At 56.8% G+C, this 20596-nt stretch overlaps 2 protein-coding genes across 4 annotated transcripts; one reads left to right on the top strand and one right to left on the bottom strand.

Moving 5' to 3' along the window:
• Positions 1–11895: 11895 nt before the first annotated feature.
• RAD9A (RAD9 checkpoint clamp component A) lies at positions 11896–17597 on the top strand. Of its 3 annotated transcripts, none has more exons than XM_038563759.1 (11): positions 11897–12061; positions 12145–12215; positions 12655–12783; positions 13186–13300; positions 13389–13488; positions 14912–15021; positions 15118–15227; positions 15305–15369; positions 15432–15587; positions 16346–16550; positions 16637–17597. In XM_038563759.1, the coding sequence occupies exons 1-11, from the start codon at positions 12028–12030 to the stop codon at positions 16730–16732; spliced, it is 1191 nt and encodes a 396-aa protein (XP_038419687.1). In that variant the 5' UTR covers positions 11897–12027; the 3' UTR covers positions 16733–17597. The 3 variants fall into 3 exon arrangements, with proteins under 3 accessions (XP_038419689.1, XP_038419687.1, XP_038419688.1); XM_038563760.1 differs by having other exon boundaries at positions 11899–12061; positions 15450–15587; XM_038563761.1 differs by lacking the exons at positions 13389–13488; positions 14912–15021 and having other exon boundaries at positions 11896–12061.
• Positions 17576–20390, bottom strand: PPP1CA (protein phosphatase 1 catalytic subunit alpha). Its single transcript, NM_001003064.2, is given in 7 exon segments — positions 17576–17819; positions 17897–18031; positions 18115–18338; positions 18535–18639; positions 19196–19426; positions 19583–19714; positions 20240–20390. Coding segments are annotated over 7 exon segments (993 nt in total). The 5' UTR covers positions 20295–20390; the 3' UTR covers positions 17576–17708.
• Positions 20391–20596: the final 206 nt, after the last annotated feature.

Here is a 20596-nt window from a genome sequence, read left to right as displayed (position 1 = left end):
TTGGTCAGGACCAGGGCCGGGTTCCCAGGGCAGCTCTTCCCTTTTCTGCACTGTGCAGACTGAGGTGGGGGGGTGGGGGGGTGGGGAAGAAGTTTGTTTTCAATTACCTCACTGGAGTGGGACAGACTTTGTTGTTGGTTTTCTTTCTTTCTTTCTTTCTTTCTTTCTTTCTTTCTTTCTTTCTTTCTTTCTTTCTTTTTTTCTTTCTTTCTCCTTTTTCTTTCTAAACAAGGAGAAAAAGAGCTGGGAAAGGGGAGCTGGTCCAGGGTTGGGGGCAGGGGGCTTTCCAGGGCATCAGTAGCAGCTCTGATGAAACCTGCGGGGGGGGGGGGGGGTGTCCTGCTGAAAAATGCTGGGGGGGCCTCTTCCCCCTCACCCCTCCACCCCAGCCAGTACTCTGGAGTTTCAATGACATTCTTGGCGGGTGAGCCCCACGATCTTTTGATGCCCATGCCAAGGTCAAGAAGGCAGATGCCCAGTGAGTGACTGGCACTGAGGCCAGCCATGAGGTCCTGGAGCGCCTCCCTTTCAGAGGGAGGGAGCCATAAAGGGAAGGGGGGGTACTATCCGTCCTTCTCCCTGGTTTGCAGCCTGCTCCTTGTGGAGAGTGTCTGCACAGACAATGTGGTTTGGATTTGGCTGAGCCCCCTCAGCACCTTATAAAGCACCTTGCTGAGTCAGGGAGAAAGCAGCCCCCACACGGGAGAGGAGGAGGGGGGCAAGGGGAAAGAGCGAAAGGGGAGCCAAAGGAGGAGGGTGGGGGCTGAGAGCAGAGGAGGGAAAAGGAGAAGGAAAGGGCAGGAAAGAGGAGAGGCAAAGAGGCAAATAAATGGGTGGGAGTGGGAAGGAGGGGAGGAGGCAGGAGCCCAAGGAGGAAGAGGAACAGAGTGTGTGGTGGAAGGGGAGAGAAGCTCACCACGCTGCACACCCCCTCACCCTGCACAGCAAATGTTCACCTCAGGAGTCCAGAAACTTGGTCTGCAGGAATGGAGGACCGTGGCTCCAAAATGGGGACCCAGGCCAAGTAGGTGCAGGGACGATGAGCTTTACACACTGACCCCCAGCTCCCAGCTTGATACACTGACCCCACACACTGGGGAAGTCCCCTTCTCCCTCTGCCTCTTGTCTAGACTTGCATGCCAGCCCTCTCCCTTCACCCAGGGGTGGCCAAACCCTCCCCCCCCCCATCTTTCCCACTGCCAAAGGGAAAATCAGCTACATCTCCAAGTTGCCAGTGCCCCTCTGCCATGCCTGGGCAAAGGCAGCAGGCTAGGAGCTGCCAGTTGGGTTGGGGTGGGGGCTGGAATAAAGACCGAGCCTTTCTGCTGCCAAATCCCAAATAGGGTGGGCTGTTGGAACTCGGGGGAGTGGGATAGAAGGAAGAAAGGAGAAACAGAGCAGGAATAGCCCCTCCAGCGTTTCTGGGATGGGGACACAGGTGGCTGCCCTCTGATTTCCAGCTAGGATCCTCACGCAGGTTCCTGCCCCCCGCCCCCTCCCCCAAGGGATTCTTGTTCTGGCATTGCTGCTGAGGGCAGGGCAGAGGTTACAGCAGACTCCAGCCCCCTTAGCCCCAGAGCCATCTGTCTTGGTAGGAGGTACAGGCATTTCCTGAAACCCTGCTGGGTGCTAGGCACTGCAGAGGACAGAGGGGACGAGGAAAACCCAACCCTGCCTTGAAGAATTTCATGGTCCTGTGACAAGAGGCACTCATTAAACTGAGATCAGAGGATGGAGAGGGCAGGAGAGCTCTAGGAGGAGGTGGAGCTTCAGGGTGGAAATATAGCTGTATGGCCGGAGGGGCAGTGGCAAGCACCGGAAGAGGCATGGAGGTAGTCCTTGGCCTGGCCTACCCGGCTCCCTGCATCTCTGCAGGTCGCCAGGCTGGGAGTCAGGGTGAGGGGCTTCCTTCCAGTTGGCCAGTGTGGCCTTGGGATAAGCCATCACCCCTTCATGGAATGGGTTATGACCACCTAGGCCCTCTTCCCACTCAGGATGGCGGGAGAGCAGTGAGCTCACGAGGAGGACACTGCTTTGGTGCTCACTCTGCCTTCCAGACTCCAGGCCTTATCATCCACAGGGAGTGGCAGACCAGGCCCCAAGGAGTGTGGCTGGGAATGGGTCAGGGCTGGCACTGGGTGATGCCTGAGTTGCCCTCCACAGGAGTGGGGGTGAGTCAGTGTTGGCTCAGGGACAGGCTAGACCCCCTCCTTTCCCTCTCCCTTCCCTTGCTACACCCATAACTGGTATCCCCAGGAAAGGCACTCCGGACACCCCCAAAACACCATGACCCACACAGCTGCAGAACTGGCACTGAGGGGGTCCTAGCCCTGAGGATGTCATGATTTCTGACTAGGGAGACTTCTGGTCCAGTCCCCTCCTGATGGGTAAGCAAGAGTATGTTGTTGAAGAAGCCCACAGAGGTAAGTAAGGGCACTTGTGAACTCATTCCTGTGCTCACCAAACATCTCCTGGGTAGACAGTGAGGAGCCCCAGAGGGCCATCAAATGAGGGTTAGAGGCTGACCCATGTGCAGGCAGGAGAGGCAGGGGCCTGCCAGTGCCTGATGCAATGCCTGACATTTCATGGTGACACTTTTAAACCTTTTAGGACTCTAAGACTTAACTACTGGCAATAGTTTAAACATACTGAGCTCTCACTCTGTGTTGGGTCCTGTGCTAAGGTTTTTGGGACGATACCATCTTGTTCTTACAGTAACCCTATAAAATAGGAACTATGATTTACCCATTTTATATGTGAGGACATTGAAGCTTGGTAAGATGAAGTCACTTGTCTTAAGGTCACACAAGGGGCAGAACTAGGACTGGAACCCAGCACTGTCTGCCCTCTGAACTACACCACTCAGGATGTAAGGGTGATCTGGTTGTGAAATCTGTCACTCCATTGATCACCAGGGTTGATTCGGCTGATCTGGCTGGCTAGGTGAGTGTCTCCTTCCTCCCTCACCCATTCCATGTGCATCCCTCCAGAAGCTGAGGGCTTGGTTGAAGAAGATGACCATCACTGATAGAGGAGGACCGTTCTTCGGTCAAGGGTATATGAGTAGCTGCACTCACCTGCTAAAACCTCCAAACAAGCTCTCAAGGTCCATTTGAACTACACCACTCAGGCGCTAAATGGGGAGGAAGGTCCTGAAAGGGGAAAAGGCTGGGTGCCAAAGACTGGCTCCAGAGGCAGCAGGACTTGTCAGAGCCCCCTGGCTATGAGGTATCTCACCTGGGGCCAGCCTGTTTTTAAAGGACGCTAAGAGGAACCTTGGGAAGAAGGAGAGCCCCTCCAAACCCGCCCCCCCCCCCCAGTCCCCGTCTGCACCTGGAGCTGGAGACCTGGGCTCTCATGCCCTCCACCCATCACCCATGGCTGACACAAACTGCCTGTGTGATGCTGGGTCAGGTGCCTGACCTGAGCCCTCCTGGGGAGGGGAAAGTGCTCCATTCCCCTCAGCTAGAATTATAGATTCCATGAGCAGGTAAGCATGTTTGAATCACTGAATGAGGCTGAACTGCGTGTTAGATACCCACCTGCCCCAGCCAGAGTGAGGGCTTCCCCAGGCTTGGAGGGCCTGACTATCCTGCCTGCTGTGTGAGGACTAGGGAGGCTCAGAGGCCCTGCTTGGGCTGCCGGGCCAGACAAAGCTCCCTGGGATCCGCTTCCCTGAGGCAGCCTCCTCTCCATCACCACCCAGCATACTCCACCAAGTGTGGGGGGGGGGCACAAAGAGCAGAAGGGGGAGGACAGGCAGCAGGGCCATTGTCCACTTTCCCTTTCACGCTAGTGGGCAGGAGCCCAGAGGGCCCTGCCTCACCCTGAGCTGGCAGTGATGTCAGCGGAAACCCCGGGGGGCCGGCCCCAGGACCTCCTCCTACCTCAGCCAAGGCCCTACCCTGCTCTGCTTCCCCACCCACACCTGGCCTGGCTCAACCCTCGGGGACACCGCACCTACCTGCCCTCAGCTTTCCCCGCCAGGCTGAGAGGAACCCGGTCCTGTGGCCTGCCTCTCCCCTGCCCTACCCAGGCTTTGTCTCCCCATCTGCAAGGATGTCTGGGTGATGAGTGCATGAGGAAGGCAGGGGTACCCCTGCTCACCTCCTCCTCCCCTGCCTGCCAGGAGCTTCCCCGCCATCCTCCCAGGATGTTCCATTGCCCTGGCCAACCCATGCCCTGGGCTCAGTGACTCCGTCTCCCCTGGCAGAGAAGCGGGGTTACCTCTCCCTGGGCTGGGAGATCCTTATCCTGCCCTGCTGAGTCACTGCCGGCTCCTCCCGCCCTGTCCCCTCCCTCCTCACTAGCCACCCTCCTTCAGACTTCTCAGTCTTTCTCCAGAGCTTCTGGGTTTCTCAGGGGCCCCACAGGTCAGAGGACAGACAGCACCTCCCTGGAACGACTCAGAGTCCCACCCCAAGTGGCTGCCATCCCAGCGCTGTCAGGACAGTAAAGTGAGCAAGGTGCCCCTCCATCTTTACCAGCCGTGTGACCTTGGGCAAGTCACTTGGCCCTTCTACACCTCACTTTTCTCTTGCATAGAACAGGATGATGATAATGATACCTTCCTCCGAAGAAGTGCAATTGAATTAATACAAGTCAAATCTCTGGCATTCAGCACTTGATTATGTTGAATATTATTGTTACCTGCTCCCCATACCCTATCCTCCTGTCTCGGCTAATGATGCCCTTCCCCTTCCAAGTCCCCATGCCCACATATCTTTAGATTTTACTTTCCTCCCAAAGCCTGTCCCCACAAGCCACTCACCCCCCTATAGAGCACCTACACAAGACTGGAGAGTTCTAGAGTTGGGCCATTCCTTGTTCAACTCTCCTCCCACCAACTCCTAAGCATTTGCCTTTGTACCCTGACAGCCTCCTCCCAGGGGTTCCATGAATCGAAGGAGGGCTGGAGGGGCAGGGTGGACACTCAGGGCACAGGAAGCTCTGAGGGGATGATAAGAGCATAAATCTGTCCTGGTTGAGCTGGACGCATCTGGGCTTCTTGGCCATGGGTCCCTCTGCGAGACATGAGAGATTTGGGTCTTCGAGGAGCTACCCCCTCTGTGGTCCCCAGGGGTACCTCTCAGAGGTCCTATTGTGTGCTTCTCACCAGAGCACCCTGAGCACCAGCCAGTCTCAGCTGCTGCCCCCCTGCAAGAGGTGTGACATGATACGCACCTCAGGAGTTCAAGAAGCTGTACCAAGGGCAGCTGTGTGGAGCGAGGAGAGGGCAGGGAGGGATAGCAAGGGGCTGAGGAGGGCCTGGGTGGCAAAGAGGGGAAGGCCATGTCTGGCCTGGAATCCATGTCTGGCGGGGGGGAGAACTGGTGCTCAGGCCTGTGGGGCACAGCAGCCCATCGGTTCTCAGAAGCCCCCTGTCTAGGCACCTCAAGGAGGAACGCTGTAGATCAACAGAGATCCACACCCTGCCCCCCAGGGGCCCCAGATCTGCTGGCATGGTGGGCAAGTGGCTCCAGAACCACCCTGCTCTTCAGGAGTGGCCTCCTCCCTGCCCTACCCCAGGTGCCTGAGGTCTCTCTGCCCTCTCCCTCCACCACAGCCAGGGAGGATGGCTTCTCAGCCCCCTTCCCCCCTGGGCCGTAGCATAGCATTGCACACTGAGCTGGCACCCTTGTGCACTCGCTTGCCCAACTCAGGGCTGAGCTGCCTAGTCTCTGCTCTGGAAGCTGGGACTGTACGCGGTGTCTGTCTCCCTCTGCTGGTCCCTTAAGGGACAGCCTGGCCAGGACGCTTTCCATAGAGCTAGTGGCATCCACGTCTCCCCAGACGGAGGATGCTGAGTACTGGAGGGTGGAGGGAAGGGCCCGGGGACTCAGCACAGCTGGAGCCTCCGCAGGAACACCGACCCTGCCTCCTGAGTCGGGAAGCCTGAAGCCAGCCTCTGACAGCGGCCCCGAGGGGTGGCCTCCCGGGTGCCTTCCCCACAGACCAGCAGGCCCCAAACAGCCTCCTTCCCCTTCCAACCCCTGAATGGAACTGTCATCCATGGATTTATCTGAACCTTTTGTGAAGTTATTTATATTTCCAGCCGAGACCACATCTTGGAGTAATGAGTTCCATCGGTGGTGTCCTCCCCTGCTGGGTGAAGCACGCTGCCTTTGATTTGTCCTAAACTTACCTCACTTGTGCTCCAAGGGGGCCCTGTAACTCCAGCATGCCAGGTTTTAGTGAACAAGCTGGAGCTTCCCCCTTCGCATCCCTGCTGTGGGCTTAAGAACTTCCATCCCACCTCCCTTCTGCCTCTACCCTGCAGCCTGAAGAGATTCGGTCTCTCCTCGGGCCGCATGAGCAGTCATTACCCGGAGCCAGCCTCTGGCAGCCTGCAAGGACAGCAGGACTTGCAGTCCCCCCACAAGGCGGAGGGTCCCGAGGGCCCCGAGGGCTCCGCACTGAGGTCGGCACGTGGCAACACTGCAGCTTCCCTCCACCGCACCTCTTCTCTCTTCTTGGGGCTGACTTCTGCCCCTACCAGAGCCCTTCTTTGATCCTCCAGTCCCTGGTGGCCTCTGGGCCTCTCTCTGGAATGTTTCTCTGTGGGGACTTTCCTGACAGGTTCCTAGTGGGATTCACTGGGGCTCTGTCCATGTGGATTTTTTTTCTTTAAGATTTTGAGAGAGAGAGAGCAGGGGGAGGAGCAGAGGGGGAAGGACAAACAGACTCCTCCGCTGAGCAGGGAGCCTGATGGGGTACTTGATCTCAGACCCTGGGATCATGACCTGAGCCGAAGGCAGCTGCTCAACTGACTGAGCCACCCAGGTGCCCTTGTCCGTGCAGACTTACATTGTTTCCAGTCCTGACCCTAAAGTGTGATGAAGGTGCACTCCAGAGATGGAGGCGGCAGGACACAACCCTACTAACAGTGACACTGGCGGTGTGTACTAGGAGCTCTGTGGACCCTGGCAGGGCTACCCCTCACCACAGTCCCTGAGGGAAGGACTGGTACCACCCTGCTCAAGCTGTAGGTGAGAATCTGAGAAGGTAAGCAACCTGTCCATGTGCACACACCCTGCAAGTGGTGGAGCCCCGTCTTGGCAGGTTGGTACCTGGAGTGCCCTTAGTCCACCACAGCAGATAGTCTGGGTTCAAGTCTTGCAAAGTCACCAAACGCTAGACACTGGTCGTTCAATATATGCTTCTTAAGCTGCTGCTCTGTACCAAGCTTGTTCTGGTTGCTGGGAGAGATGGCGGAGACCAAGGAAGGCCTGGGCAGCGCTTGTGTGCAGGGGGCTGGCAGTGCCTGGTGTCACAGGCAGGCAAGGGGTGCCCTGCCAGTACCGCGCCCCCGGCAGCTCGCAGCTCCCTTACCCCAGAGTGACCACCCGTATACTGTGTTGTGTGTGTGCACAGCCCAGCGGACTTCCTGCAGAGCCTTGGCACAGGCCGTTCCCTCTACTCAGTATTTCTGCACAGGAGTGGAAGCCCCTGAGGGCGGGGACTTTTGTCCTGCACTCTCTCTTCCTGTAGAGAAGTGTATCTAATACAGGTTAAATAAATGAATGACTGAGCTCCAGGAATTCCTGCATTTTTAAAAGGATTTCATTTCATTTATTTTTTAATTTTTATTTATTTTAAAAAATATTTTATTTATTTATTTGAGAGAGAGAGAGAAGAAGAAGCAGACTCGATCCCTGGTCTCCAGGACCACACCCTGGGCTAAATCGCTGAGCCACCCTGGCTACCCGAGGATTTTATTTTTAAGTAATCTCTATGCCCAACATGGGGCTCGAGCTTACAACCTCGAGATCAGGAGTCGCATGTTCCTCTGACAGAGCCAGCTAGGCAACCCTGAATTCTTGCATTCTTAAACTTAACCATTTGGGTAAGAAGTGGTTAAAGAGAAGAAGTTTCCCAGCAGATAATTATTTTATTTTATTTTATTTTTTTTTTTTTTAAATTTTTATTTATTTTATGATAGTCACACAGAGAAAGAGAGAGAGAGCAGAGACACAGGCAGAGGGAGAAGCAGGCTCCATGCACCGGGAGCCCGATGTGGGATTCGATCCCAGGTCTCCAGGATCGCGCCCTGGGTCAAAGGCAGGTGCCAAACCGCTGCGCCACCCAGGGATCCCAGATAATTATTTTAAAAGTTTGAAATGGTAATGGCCTTCCTCCATTCCGTATCCACCTCACCACACACATATGCCCCAATACCCATATGCTTATGTACTTGTAGGAGACCATCTTGAATATGGTGCGAGGTAAGAATTTGGGGTTTGAAAAGATCCTGAGAGAGCATCTCATGCAACCCTCTCATTTTATCAAGGAAGAAACAGGCTCAAGGGATGGCCTTGGCTCGCTTGTGATTCTCTGTGAATGGGGCTGGAGCTATGCCAGGTCTCTCCACCTCTTGCACAGACCCCAAATTTTCATTGGGTTCCCAACACAAAGTGTTCTTACCATTGTGAGACCCTCATCCTCCACTGTGCCTCCTTTGTCTGGACCAGAAAGACATCATTGCCTGTGCCAAGTGAAAGCTGGGAGAGGCTGCCCAGCTTCAGACAGGAGATCTACCTTCCAGTCTCACAGTCTGGGGGAAGCAGGATGCCAATTACAGCTCCTCTCCAGAGCTGTGGCCAGATGACAGGCCCAGAGAAGCTGAGGGCCCTGTCAAGATCACATCAAGGTTGGAAACAACCTGGGTAAGCATCTTACGTCACCAACCACAGTTGTACAGATGAGGAAATGGCTGCAGAGACAGAGAGGGACCCACCCAGTTACACAGCGAGTCAGCGGTGAAGCACAGACTAGAGACAACTGGCTTCTGGCAGGGTGTGTGTTGTGTCCAAATACATTAAAAAAAGACATTAAAAAGACATTAAAAATCCTAAAGAAGGGCGCTTGGCTGGCTCAGTCGGTAGAACATGCAACTCTTGATCTTGAGATTATAAAGGTTGTAAATTCAAGCCCACATTGGGCATAGAGTTTATTTATTTATTTATTTATTAAATTTTATTTATTTATTCATGATAGACATAGAGAGAGAGAAAGAGAGGCAGAGACACAGGCAGAGGGAGAAGCAGGCTCCATGCCGGGAGCCCGACCCGGGACTCGATCCTGGGACTCCGGGATTGCACCCCGGGCCAAAGGCAGGTGCTAAACCACTGAGCCACCCAGGGATCCCCGAGATTATTTTTTTAAAGATTTTATTTATTTATTCATGAGACACACACACACACACACAGAGGCAGAGACACAGGCAGAGGGAGAAGCAGGATCCCTGCAGGGAGTCCAATGTGGGACTCCAATCCTGGACTTGAGATGCCCTGAGCCAAAGGCAGACGCCCAACCACTGAGCCACCCAGGCGTTCCAGGCATAGAGATTACTTAAAAAACAACAACTTAAATTTGCGTGTGTATGTGTGTGTATTTGTGTATGTGTGTCTGAAGACTCATTAAGAAACCTGAAGAGGGGATTCCTGGGTGGCTCAGTGGTTTGGCGCCTGCCTTTGGCCCAGGGCGCGATCCTGGAGTACCGGGGATCAAGTCGCCCGTCGGGCTCCCCGCATGGAGCCTGCTTCTCCCTCTGCCTGTCTCTGCCTCTCTCTTTCTCTGTGTCTATCATGAACAGATAAATAAATCTTTTTTTTTTAGATAAATAAATCTTAAAAAAAAAAAAAAACCTGAAGAGTTTGGGGTGCCTGGGTGGCATAGTCACTTAAGTATCCAACTCTTGGTTTTGGCTCAGGTCATGAGATTGAAACCCTCGTTGGGCTCTGCACTCAGCTAGGTCTTCTTAAGACTCCCTCCCCACTCCCTCTACCCACCCCCTCAAATAAACAAATAAATCTTTATTTTTTAAAGATTTTATTTATTAATTTATTTCGGGGAGACAGAGAGACATACCGCACAAGCAGGGGGAGTGGCAGAGGGAGGAGAAGCAGACTCCCTGCTGAGCAGGAAGTCCCACGTTGGAGTTGAACTCAGGACCCTGGGATCATGACCTGAGCCAAAGGCAGACACCCAACCAACTGAGCCACCCAGGTGTCCCTAAAGAAATAAACCTTAAAAAAGAAAAATAAAACCCTGGAGTTTATGTCTCCCTTGCCCTCCCCAGGGCCCTGCCTCAAAGACCTCAAGGCGATAGGACCTTCCAGCCCCATAGGTGTCAGTGGCAGAGGTGAGACTGTGTGATTATTTCCCCTCCTTGCTTTCCCGGGAGCCTTGACATCTGCCTCCTGTTCCAGTTGGGCTGCTCAGGTAATGGCTGTGGGGTAAAGCTGTGAAGGCCATGCTGAGTTACACTGGGATAAAGAAAGAGAGGGAGGGAGAGACAGAGAGGAGAGAGGGAAGGAAGAGAGTAGCTAATGCTAAGTTCTTTTGTGGATTTTATTTATTTTTTGTGGATTTTATTTTTTTGACAGAATGTGGAGAGGAGATAGCTACTGTCCAGGAAAAAAATGGGACTGTGTTGGAAGCTTCATGACAGCAGTTCATGTAGACACCTATGTATGAAAGACTGTTGCAGTGTGATGGGCAGTGGGGGCTGGTGAACAAAAGGCCTGTCTGAGGACCAGCAACTAAAGCTGTGCCCTAGGAAGAGAAGGAGCCAGCAGGGGGAACGTCCGTCAGGAGGACGTTTTAGGAAGATCGCTTTGGTGCCATTTGGAGAGCGGACTGCAGAAGACAGGAGGCAAGAGACCATTCAGCTCCTACAGTCGTTCAGGTGAGAGAGGATGGTGGCCCGAGCCAGGATGATGGCTGTGGAGATGGAAGAGTGTGCCATCTCTTTGGAAGGTGGGACAGTCAGGGCTTATACAAGGACTACAATACCTGGGGTGATGGAGAGGGTCTAGGCTGACTCCCAGTGTAAATGCCTGGGTTGAGGGGGGACCATTTACACTGACCCCCATGGAAGGCAAGAATAGCCTCACCCAGTGCTCTAGAGAAGTCTGGTGATGGCACGGACACTGAGGCACGGGGGGCGGGGTCCGGAATCACAGGCCAGGAGCTGGAGGGCAAACGGCTGGTAGACAAACACCACTCCTCACTGCAGACAATACCAGAAGGGCAGGGCCAAGCAGGTCCTAAGAAATGTGGGGATGCCCAGGGCCCTGAAAGGCCCTACAGAACCTGGATGCTGTGGGGGCTTGAGTTCAGGAAATCCCTTAGGGACTTCCCTTCCACTTTGCAGACTTGGAGCCCAGAGCCCAGGGCGAGGGGGAAAATTCCCTGACGAACCGCCCCCTTCTGCACAGTCCTGGAGGCTTTTTAAAAATGACCCCATAAACGTGACTCTTCCCTCTTATAACGTTTCCAGCGCTTCCCACTGGTGTCCCCCACCATTTGGCAGCCTTCATCCCTCTGCAAGGCTCACAGGCCAGTTCCCTCCACGAGGGCCAAAGCCCACGCACCAATGCCCTTTCCTCCCGCTCCCCCTGCTAGGTACACCCTTCTACTCCTTTGAGCCCCCAGAATCTTCCGTTCTCCAAGGGTCAATGACGGATCCTCGAAGCCACAACGAACAGCCACTCTCCCACGCTGGAGTCCTGCAGGAAACTGCTTTCATCTCGTTAGAGCTGGTGGCTGCTGCCTGCGTCCCCGGGACGCTCCAGCTCGACCCCACGTCCAGACAGGCGCCCAGGAAGACCGGTACGAAGCGGCCCAGGAGGGCTCGCCCGCACACGTGCTCGCTGCCTCGCGCCGGGGACTTCGTGCTCTTGGTGTCCAGGTGCGCAGCCGCCGAGGCCCCGCCACGCCGGCCGGCGCCCCGCGCTCCCGGCTCCGGTGACCGCCGCCCGCCCCTCACCGGGGACCCCGTCACGTGACGGCGGAGCAGCCGGACGTTTTCTCACGTGACGGAGGCGCCGGCGTGTGGACCAATGAGAAGGCGGGGGCGGGGCTTCCGAGGGGCGGTGCGCGGGAAGGGAACGCCGGGCCGCTCGGCGGCGGCTGGTGAGACCCGGACCCGAGCCGCGGGCGGGGTGGGCAGGGCCCGGCGCGGACCAGCCGCCAGACCCAGCCCGGTCGGAGGCCAGGCCCGACCTCGGCGCTGGGGGCAGCATGAAGTGTCTGGTCACCGGCGGCAACGTGAAGGGTGAGTTCGGGGCCCCCGGGGGCGGGGGCACGTGGGACCGCGGGAGACGCCAGCCTAACCCGTTTCTCTTCTCTTCCCCGCAGTGCTCGGCAAGGCCGTCCATTCCCTGTCCCGCATCGGGGACGAGCTCTACCTGGAGCCCCTGGAGGACGGGGTGAGGGGGGTCACAATCGGGAGCCAGCTTCACCTCGTGTCAGGCTAGATGCCCTTGGGCAGAATTGTCTGCCAAGGTTGCTCCCCCCCCCCCCACCGTTGTTGGGGTGTCAGGTTGGGTCCTGTCATCTTCCCAGGCCGGTGTGTGGATCGAGAGCCATTGCCCTCCCCGAAGTGCCTTGTGTGTGTTTGGGGGGGGGGGGGCGGGTAACTAGGGAAAAAAGGCAGTGTGTGCTGACGGTTGTGTAGGGCCCTTGCCACCAGGGACTCAGGGAAGGCTTCATGGAGAAGGCAGTCGCTGACTGGAAGGAGAGGGAGGATTTCAACAGGTGACGGTGGAGGAGGAGGACATTAGGACAGGTGTGAGCAGAAGCCAGACAGAGGACAGAGCCTGTTTCTGCCCCCTGACCGCATCCCTCTCCCTGCTCTTCCTGGCCCAGCTCTCTCTTCGGACGGTGAACTCCTCTCGCTCTGCCTATGCCTGCTTCCTCTTTGCCCCACTCTTCTTCCAGCAGTACCAGGCCACCACCTCTGGTCAGGAAGCCCTGCGCTGTAAGATCTTGATGAAGGTGAGGTGTTCCCCCCCCCCCAACCAGGAATGGGTCCACCCTGGGGCATTCAGAAGATCCTGACTGGGGAGGGGGGTGTATGCAGGAGCAAACCAATGTAAAATGCATTGAGGTGTACAGTAGAGACACCACAGAGGGTAATGGGAGCTGGGGAGAGGGTAATAGATCCTTCCAGGGACCTGGAGAGAGTGGTGATATTGAAAAGTAAGCAGATCTTTCAAGACATCCCAGACAGGTGTGATAGCATGAACAGAGAAAGGCCTGGAAAAGCATAAGTGTTCTGCATGTTGTGGGAGCTCCCTCTCTAGTGTGACAGTGCTGAGCCTGGGATGGCCAGAGCCTACATGGGATGTGGAAGCTGGTTGGTGGAGGCCACTGGGCTGATGGGTTTCCCTTGCACAGTCGTTCCTGGCTGTCTTCCGCTCGCTGGCAACGGTGGAGAAGACTGTGGAGAAATGCTGCATCTCACTGAATGGCAGGAGCAGCCGCCTGGTGGTCCAGCTACACTGCAAATACGGTGAGGGGGCAGCTGACTGGCCGAGGAATCCCTGGGGTGGAGGGGTGGAGGTTAGCAAAACCCACTGAGACCCCATCTGCCCATCCAGGGGTGAGGAAGACTCACAACCTGTCCTTCCAGGACTGCGAGTCCCTGCAGGCCGTCTTCGACCCAGCCTTGTGCCCCCATGTACTCCGTGCCCCAGCACGGTGAGTGTGTCCCTCTGGATACAGACTGAATGTGGGTCTTTTTTTATTTTTTGGAGCTTCAAGGGTCAATTTGAGAAGACACCTTCTTCATTTTCTCTACAGAGTTTCTGTGAACCTCAAAAAATTAGTCCAGATCAGTTTGCTCTCAGGTCTGGCTCTTTAAGGGCAGAGGCTGGAATAGAGGAGGGCATTGCTCTGTGCTCCTCACTGTGTCCAGGAACCTGCATTCTCCACCCTAAAGATCTGGCTTGGCTTTCTGGCCACTTGGACCCCTTCTGACTCCCCTTTTAGGAAGCAGGTCTCTTGCTTGCCCTTAAGTCCCCTTCCTTGGGCTTCAGGAGCCTTGAATGTCCATCTTTCACTTTCTGGCTCAGGGGCTCCAAATTCTTCTCTGGAGTAGTCATCTTTCTGGGAGTGTTCTCTATTCAAGGGCAGCCTCTCTTCCCATCTACTTGGGCTGGAGCTTTGAGAAGTCCACAGGCCAAGGAAGGAGGCTGGACAGGGAGGCCATGCTCCAGGAGGGCAACCTGGATCAGCAGCTGTGGGGGTATGGCTGTCCTGGGAAAATCAGAGCACACCTAAGGGCTATGCAGGGCCTGGGAGATGGAGTCTACAGAGGAGGCAAAGGTTCCTGCAGAAGACCAATGTAGAGAGGGATGGCTCCCCTCCCACCCCATGCTGGATGCTGCTTGCATCCGAGTAACCCAAGGTAATGTTCATTTCTTTTTGTAGCCATAGGGTATGATAATTTGAAGTTTCCTTCGGGTCCTGAGTCTGTTTTTCTGAGTTCTGTTGAGATAATGCTGCTTAGGACTCCTTTGGGTAGAGAAAGAGAAAAGGATATCACCTCTGGTCTGGATTTTGGAGCTTTATTATTATTTTTTTTTAATGAGCAATTGTTTTTCTTCTTTCTTTGTTTTTCTTCAAATATGTATAAAAGTGGATGTCTGCTCCCATCTGCTCCGGTTCCAATTGTCTTGAGACAAATTCCAATTGTTACTTCATATGTAAATATTTGTCAACATGTATTCCTAGAAGACAGAGATTTAAGGCCTTTTTCCTGAAGGCTGAATTTCTAGGGATGGCCTGGGTGTGGTTTCCCACCCCTGGGTGGGCAGGTGCTGCTTGCCTGGTTTGGCCCAGTGCAAACATTCCATGCTTTCTGTTGCCTCCTCTGGGCTGTGCTCTTGTCTGCCCCATCCCTTGCAGTGGACTCTTCTCCCCCCAACAGCCTGAAAGCTTTGGATGGGGCAGGACCCATGACCTGCTCACCCTGTCCTCCTTCCCAGGGTATCCCACACATGGTGGATCCCCTTGGACTCTGGCACGTGTCATAGCCCTGCCTCAGCTCAAGAGCAAAGCCACAGTGCAGGACTGAGTGTGTGATGTTGTACTCCCCCCCGCCCCCCGCCCTGCCCCACAGGGTTCTGGGGGAGGCTGTTCTGCCCTTCCCCCCTGCACTGGCAGAAGTGACGTTGGGCATTGGCTGTGGCCGCAGGGTCATCCTGCGCAGCTACCAGGAGGAAGAGGCAGGTGAGAGAGCCAGACATGGCCTTAGGCAGGGTCAGAGCTGGGGTGGGAGGGGGTAGGGCCTAGAAGCCTAGGTTCCTCCTGTTCCTGCCTCCACAGACAGCACCGTCAAAGCCATGGTGACCGAGATGAGCATTGGGGAGGAGGATTTCCAGCAGCTGCAGGCCCAAGAAGGGGTGGCCATCACTTTCTGCCTTAAGGAATTTCGGGTGAGGTTCCCCCCAACACACCACCCTGTCCTTCCCTTCCTGCCCAGGGCCTCACTGCTCTGCTTCTCCCCTCCTAGGGACTCCTGAGCTTTGCAGAGTCAGCAAACTTGTCTCTTAGTGTTCACTTCGATGCACCAGGCAGGTAATTCCCAGCCTCAGGAGGGGAGGGGATGCTGAGAGCTGAAAGGCCCTGACCTTGCCCAGGACCTGTCATCTGCCTAGGCCAGCCATCTTTGCTGTCAAGGATTCTCTGCTGGATGGACACTTTGTCCTGGCCACACTATCAGAGTCGGACCTGCACTCCCCAGCCATGTGCTCCCCAGAGCTCCACAGGCTTGCGCCTCCACTCCAAGCTCACAGGTGAGGAAGCCCACCTGCCTCCCCATGCCTCCCCACTCCCCTCTCTCTGCACCCTGGCCTGAGCCTACTGCTTGCAGCGTGTGCACCTCCCCCAGCACATACACTTCCTGTTGGGCCCAGTGCTACAGCTCTCTCCAGCCCTGCAGGCTCAGTCTTCCTGGTCAGCTGTGCTCAGAGATCCCTCCCACCCAGGGAAGTGTCCCCAAGGTCGGGCTGGCTTCCTTCTCTGGCTGAGTCCTCCCCTTAGAGCCTCTTCCCAGGCCAAGGAGGGAACAGACTGCTGGGAGGCAGGGGGCTGACTGGGGCTGGGGAAAGCAGGTGGCTGGAAGGGCAGGTGGGCTGGGGAGGATGGGCCCAGTGTAGTGGAAGCAGAGGAAGTTTGGTCTGGCCCCCCGCCCAGCAAGTCCCTGGGCCCCAGTGCTCTCCAGCTCCGTCTCCTGGGAAGGGGGGAGCTTTAGCCCCAGGTGGCCTAGTTCAGAGGACTTGAGGCTTCTCTACCCAAGCTGAGCTAAACTGGCTCCCAGGATGTTTCCCTCAAGCCCCTATTTGAATTCTGATCAAACAGATTCCAGGTCCACTCCCTGCAGGAAGACACCATTTAACCACTGCATCGTTTCCCCTCCTATGAAATGAAAGTAATAAAGTCAAGAGACCACCAGTGGTCACAAGGCTTTTACAAATACTCCGACTCCTCTAGGGGTCCTGCCTCTGTACCTTCTTTTCACCCTCCTGCTCACTGATACCGTCCCTGCCTGCAGCACACCCCACCTGGATGACTTTGCCAGTGACGACATTGACTCTTACATGATTGCCATGGAAACTACTGCGGACAGCGAGGGCTCCCGGGCAGTACCCTCCATCCCCCTTTCACCTGGACTCCGGCCCCCCTGTAGCCCTGGCCCCTTCTCAGAAGACCATGAAGCCGAGCCCAGTACAGAGCCTGGGACTCCCCCACCCAAGAAGGTAGGGGCTGGAGATGGAGGTAGGGGTGGGAGACAAAGAGGGAACAGCCTCCAGAGCTCACTCTACTTCTCTTCGCTCCATTCCAGTTCCGCTCGCTGTTCTTTGGCTCCATCCTCGCCCCTGTACACTCTCCTCCGGGCCCCAGCCCTGTGCTGGCTGAAGATAGTGAGGGTGAAGGCTGAACTGAGAACAAGCCTGTGTCCAGAGGCTCTGATTAGATGAAACCACAGCCTCCTCCTTCCCCCAGCAGCAGCCCAGGGATGGGGCTAATCACCCTGGTGGTTGGTAAAGGTGGGCTGTGTTGGAGTAGAGCACTGGTCTTGATGCCACCCCAGGTCCTTCCTGGCTCTGACTAGCCTGGGTCCTGTCTTCTCTAACTCCCAACCAATCATGTCTGTTCCCAGGCTTTGCACCGAGCTGCCACCTGATGGGAGGCCCCCTGTTATTCCCCTCCCATAGGCCTTTAGGCCAGACTCCCAACTATGTGGCTAGGGCTGGACACCTGCCTTCCCTAAGCCTACCTCCCCAGGACAGAAATCACAGAGGGGCTATGAGCCCCTGCTGATTTACCTTCTTTGCCAATCATGACTTGTCTGTCCCTTAAATCCTAAACACACCTCTGGAATCCTTTGTGGTCACCAAACTGTTTTCTCTATACTCTCTGGCCCCAGCTTGGAATTCTAAGCCCCCATGGACCTGAGCCTATGGCTGGGATTGCCCTAGCTGGGGCCCCATGCCCAGCATGCCTATCCTCCCAAGCAGCCCTGGACAGAAGGGCTGCCAGGCCCAGTATTTGGGACAAGGGAGACAGAGGCCATGGCGAGAATCCAGCTTTGACCTTTATTCAAGAGACCAGATGGGTTGCCCCAGGATCTGTCGGCCAGCCCTGAGGCCAAGCAAGGCTGGAAACCCACATCTGGCCCTGCTTTGCCCTGAGCTGCAGCCTCAGCCCCAGGATCCTGCTTGCCACCACTATAGCAGGCGGAAGGGGCCCTGGGGGATTGGACGCTGCTATTGATTCATTAAAAAAAAAAAAAAATACACCAAGGCTCCGTGTTCCCCGTGACAGGTGGGCCTGGGGGGCCAGCGTGAACCCCCTATGGCCACGTAATTTCTGTACAAATCCACCATCTGGGGCAGAGTGCGGGCACGCGGAGGCTATTTCTTGGCTTTGGCGGAGTTGCGGGGTGGGGTGATGGGCCGGCCTCCAGGGTTCAAGCCACTGAATTGCCCGTATTTCCCCTTGTTCTTGTCAGCGGGCTTGAGTATCTAAAAAAGACAAGAGCTGGTCAAACTCATGGGCTAAGCCACAGGGTCACCAGCCCCCCTCCTTCCCCCATCCCAACCTGGAAGGAGCACATGAGTGTCTCATCCACACTCATCATGGCGCCTGCATTGTCAAACTCGCCACAGTAGTTGGGAGCCGAGAAGAGAGTCACCAGCTGCCGCTTGGCAAAGAATTCATAGCCATCTTCTACCACCTGGATGAGGATGGGGGCAGTTTGTTCAGCAGGTGCTGGCTACCCAGGCCCCACTCCCACCCGCCCCAGAGCTGCCAGCCCACCTGGTGTGCCCGGCAGATGAGGTCCAAGTCGTGCTTGTGCAGGAATTTGGCCACTACCTCAGCCCCAAAGGTAAAGGAGACACCACGGTCATTCTCGCCCCAGCCCTGCACGTCCTTGTCAGGGTCAGACCACAGCAGGTCGCACAGCAGGCCCTGGTCCGGCACGTCTGTAGGCCGCATGATACGCCGAATCTGCTCCATGGACTGCAGGTCTGGGGACAGGCCTGGGGGAGGGCAGGTTACTTGCTTAAGCCTCAAAACAAAGAGTGACATGCAAACCAAGACCACTGGGAGAGGTCTTCCAGGTGACGGGGAAGACATCCTCCAGCTAACAGCCTCATCCCAGGGCTCCCCGGGATGTGGCCCAGGGCTCTTCCTTCCCAAAGAACCCTTCAACATGTACCCTAGAGCCACTCTCACCTCCATGGCAGCAGAAGATCTTCTCATCCACGATGGCAGCAATGGGCAGGCAGTTGAAGCAGTCAGTAAAGGTCTTCCACAGTTTAATATTGTAGCGTCTCTTGCCTGCTGGGAGGAAGGAGATGCCTCATGAGGCCTATCTGCCCCACAGCCAGCCTGGGTCTTGAGGCCCTCCAGACACAGCTGGGAGAAGAGAATGGCAGACAAGAAGAGAATCCCCCCTCCCCCGACTCCGCTGCCTACCAGCCTTCCAGGAATTCTAAAGCAGCTAGGTCCAGAGGAACCTGAGTTCCAATCCGAAACAACCCACCCGCACCCAGTGAGCAGGGCCAGGCCAAGACTAGGCCTGGTTTATCTCAGCTTCTGGTTGGTAGGATCCAGTCCAAATAGGCATCCCAAGTGCCTAATGGATGTCCTGGAGGGGAGTGTCATGAGGCAGGGCCCTGCATTAGAACATGGGCAGTCCTCAGCAGTCACTCCCCAGACCCCTCCTGCGTGCCGGCCCCACGGCAGGAGGGCAGGCAGAGAGGCACCAACTGGTGTGCACCCTTCGCAGAGCTCGCGGTCTGTGGGTAGTGGTCAGACACCAATTCCCCTACTGCCAGGCCTATGTGAGGGTCTCCCCGAAAAGGGAAGTCACTTAAGGACTTGGGCTACTCACACTCATCGTAGAAGCCATAGATGCGGTTGATGCTAGCACACTCATGGTTCCCACGGAGCAGGAAGAAGTTTTCGGGGTACTTGATCTTATAGGCCAGCAGCAAGCAGATGGTTTCCAAAGACTGCTTGCCCCGGTCCACGTAGTCCCCCAGGAAGAGGTAGTTGCTCTCTGGAGGGAAGCCACCATACTCGAAGAGCCGCAGAAGGTCGTAGTACTGGCCATGGATGTCACCTGTAACCCAGGGAACCGGTTCAGCGCTAGGTGCAGGGGCTACACTTGAACCCAGGGCCAAGTTCGGGCTCCAGGGAGCAGCAATGCAAGGACTGGGCGGGGTGAAGTGGGGATTCCACTTTCAGAAAGCCAAAGGGATCTGGGCAGCAGACTCACCGCAGATCTTGAGGGGTGCCTCCAGCTCCAAAAGAATGGGCTGGCTCAGGAAAATCTCCCGTGATTTGAGGCACAGACCACGGATCTCGTTCTCTGTTAGCTGTACATTCTTTCCAGGCCGCGAGCCCTGCACTGTGGGAGGAATGGGGTGTCAAGACTCTGGTCCCTCAGGCAGGAGGAAGGTGGGCGACACAAGTGGCCCTATGGGCACATCTGAGGGCGCCTGGGCCTCCTAGGCCCCTCCCTGCCTAGGGGCAGCTGTTGCTGGTGAGCCTCCCAGGACCTCCGCCTCTGGCCTCCCAGGATGGGACCCCCTCGAGGGGGTGTGCTGTGCGCGGGGGCCTGCCACCCAACACCCCACCCATAGCGCAGGACCCCTGGGAGGGGTGGAGCTAGGCTTCTTAGGTTTCTCCCTCACTCCCAATAGCGCAGGCCAACCCGTGCGCCCCCCGCCCAGGAGGGGGGCTGCTCCCCGTGCCAGAGCGTCCCCGGAACCCCCCTCCCCCGGCGCGCCGCGACTCGGGGGGCGGCTGTGGCCACGGGACCTTGCGGCCCGTCCCCGCCCAGTCTAAGCTGGCCCGGGGAGGGGCAGGCCCGCCCGCGCACCACTTCCGGGCCAGGGCGCGGCGGGCACCGACCTCCCCGGCCCCGGCCAACCTTCCAGCAGGCGCCCGATGATGGAGTCCAGGTTGAGCTTCTCACTGTCGGACATGGCGGCGCCGCCGCTCCGCCCCAGCAGCTCCGGGCCCGCTCCTGCCGCCCTCCCTCCCGCCCGCTGCCTCCTTCCGGCCTGGCGCTCCTTCCGCCCGCCCCGGCCCGCCCCGGCCTGCCGCCCCGCCTCCCCGGCCCGCCGCCCCGCCCTGCGCGCTGCCCCCGCGCTCTAGCGCTCCCGCCGGACACCGCGCGCAGCGGCCGCGGCGGCCCGGGGGGCGGGGCATAGGGGACGGGGCGGGGCTCGGGCTGAGCTCGGCCGTCGGGACGGAGCCCGGCCGGTGGGTGGAGCTCGGAGGGCGG

The sequence above is a fragment of the Canis lupus genome, chromosome 18 (assembly GCF_011100685.1).
Source record: "Canis lupus familiaris isolate Mischka breed German Shepherd chromosome 18, alternate assembly UU_Cfam_GSD_1.0, whole genome shotgun sequence".
In the NCBI taxonomy this organism is placed as follows: Eukaryota; Metazoa; Chordata; class Mammalia; order Carnivora; family Canidae; genus Canis; species Canis lupus.
Note: the sequence above shows the minus strand (reverse complement) of the source record. Positions and strands in the feature narration are given on the sequence as shown.

Excerpts from the sequence above, each read along its gene's own strand:
- RAD9A (XM_038563759.1), top strand. The coding sequence starts at position 12,028 with ATGAAGTGTCTGGTCACCGGCGGCAACGTGAAGG. Across the intron at positions 12,784-13,185 it reads GCTGTAAGATCTTGATGAAG|TCGTTCCTGGCTGTCTTCCG; the intron begins GTGAGGTGTTCC and ends TCCCTTGCACAG. Across the intron at positions 15,022-15,117 it reads CTACCAGGAGGAAGAGGCAG|ACAGCACCGTCAAAGCCATG; the intron begins GTGAGAGAGCCA and ends CTGCCTCCACAG.